This window comes from Aptenodytes forsteri, unplaced genomic scaffold (assembly GCF_000699145.1).
Source record: "Aptenodytes forsteri isolate BGI_AS27 unplaced genomic scaffold, ASM69914v1 Scaffold191, whole genome shotgun sequence".
Taxonomy (NCBI): domain Eukaryota; kingdom Metazoa; phylum Chordata; class Aves; order Sphenisciformes; family Spheniscidae; genus Aptenodytes; species Aptenodytes forsteri.
The window spans coordinates 157,202-159,197 of NW_008794630.1; the positions used below are offsets into that span (position 1 = coordinate 157,202).

At 57.9% G+C, this 1,996-nt stretch overlaps 1 protein-coding gene across 1 annotated transcript in view; it reads left to right on the plus strand.

The window, feature by feature from the left end:
* RGCC (regulator of cell cycle) overlaps window positions 1-1,788 on the plus strand; it is a 4,149-nt gene extending 2,361 nt beyond the window's left edge. Inside the window, exon 4 of the mRNA XM_009273391.2 lies at window positions 1,138-1,788. Coding sequence (XP_009271666.1) covers window positions 1,138-1,145 — 8 coding nt within the window. The 3' untranslated portion in view covers window positions 1,146-1,788. The remainder of the gene's footprint in view (window positions 1-1,137) is intronic.
* Window positions 1,789-1,996: the final 208 nt, after the last annotated feature.

Consider the following 1,996-nt stretch of genomic DNA (forward strand, 5'->3'; position numbering starts at 1 on the left):
GGTGTCACCCCCCCCCCCATCCCCCTTCAAGCTCTTTCAGCTGGGGCAGAAATTCCACTGCTTGAGTGTCTCCCCTCTCTGGTGCCTCAGTTTCCCCCAACTGGTGAAGTGGAGATGGAGGTACCGTCCTGGTGGAGGGGACTGGGGGTGTGAAGGCCAGGTTGGTCCTGACAATGAAGGCCTGCAAAAAAGGTGGCCAAACAGCGCAACCTGCAGAGCTATTGATGTTTTCAGGAAGATGTACAGATGCTTGTGGCTCTCTGCCTACAGCATCCCTCCGACTGCTGCTCAAAGGCTTCTCTTTGCTATGGGGGGGAAGGTGAGCAGGAGGAAAAGAGTGTTTTTCCTTGTGGTATACCCCAGCCTGGAAAAAATCAGCCCTGTGGAAATACCCCATCTGGAGGGAGGAAAGTGAGGGTTCAGACTCGATAAGTACCACCTAACACGTGCCTGTGGAAGTGCCCCTTGGGGCATGTTGGCACTGAGCAAAGCCGTGGGCAGCTCTCGGAGTGAGACTTCTGCACCTGCACAGTGGGAACCGCTTCAGAGGGTCTGTGCCATGGCAGAGCGGGGAATCCCAGCCCTCAGGGAGCACGGGTGGGTCACAGTCTCCTCCTGCAGATGTTTTCCTCCTGGTAAAGGGCTTGGCTGCAGGTACCCCTGGGGAAGGTGGTGGTGCCATGCTGGGCATCTCTGGCAGCTTTACCCAGGCAGCTCTGCAGTCCTGTGAGGTTGGCTGGTCCCCAGTAGCTTCCTTGCTGGGGAAACTGAGGCAGGGGCCACACTTCCTCTCCAAAGGGGTCCCTGGGTGACAGGCTGGAGGCAAAGAGAACTTGATTTAAAAAAAAATAATAAAATATTTCCCCCTAGGCAGACTGCATAACTCACAGTTCTCAGTATCTGTTCCCTTCCCTTCTGAGTGTCCAAAATGCCGTGGCTAATGGGAAGTGCTGCTTCTGCTGGCCCTGAGTCATACCGGGAGGCAGTGGAGCAGGAAGGGGACCAGAGCCCCCCCCCAGCAGTTTGCTGCTCTAACCCTGCTGCTGGTGATGCCTGGGGGGGCCAGTGCACCGTGCAGCCCTCCTCCCCCCGACAGTCATCTCACTGATCTTTTTTTGCCCCTTGATCATCCTGCAGAGATGTGAGATGTGGTTTTGGTGGCAAGTTTGGAGAGGAGGACCCACAGCAGATGAGCCCCGTGCCTCCCCGATGCACCCTCTGCTTCTGTGCCCCTGCCACCCACCGCCTGCGTGGACCACTGCTCTCCCGTGCCATGCTGCTCCGCGCCGGGGGCTGATCCAGCAACGGGACGAGCAGCTGGGCTGTGATGGTGGCTGGGCCTTGCTCCGCTCCTGTGTGCAGGGCAGGACTCTGCCAGCACTGAGATGAGAAGAGCTCTTGGTGAGGGCACCAGGTTTTGCCCTACGAGGGGGGCTGGCAGCTCTTGTGACTGGGTGGGTTTGGGGGTGGGTGGGGGTCTATGCCCCTGTTGAAGCTGGAGGAGAAACCCTGGGTGATTTTTAGGGAAGATCAGCTTGCAGTACATCAGTGAGACCTTGGTGTCCCCTCCTGGGTCAGGAAAGCCCGTTCCCGCAGTAGCATCTGTCGCAGGCAGTGACAACCACTGCTGGCCCTCCGCTTTGCACGAGTAGCCTCAAATAAGGCCCCTGCCTGCACCCCAAGTGCCTCTGCCCCGACTGCTGCTGTAAATACTGTAAAAAGGATGTTACACACTGTACAGATGGGATGTATTTTTTATGAACGGGATTTTAAATCTCTGTGCTTGTCCGTGTGTGTGTCCAGCCTTTTCCCGAGGGCTCCTCTCTTCTCTGCAGCTGCCTGCAGGGGTGGGAGCAGGCGTGCCTGTGCTGTGCCCTAGCCCTGGGGGCTGCCAGCCCATGGGGCATCAGAGAGGTAGGGGGGAGAGGCCTCAGAGAAGCAAATTAAGCAGCATTTGTCTGCCTGAAGCAGGGCAGGGGACCCCCTGGTCCTCCCT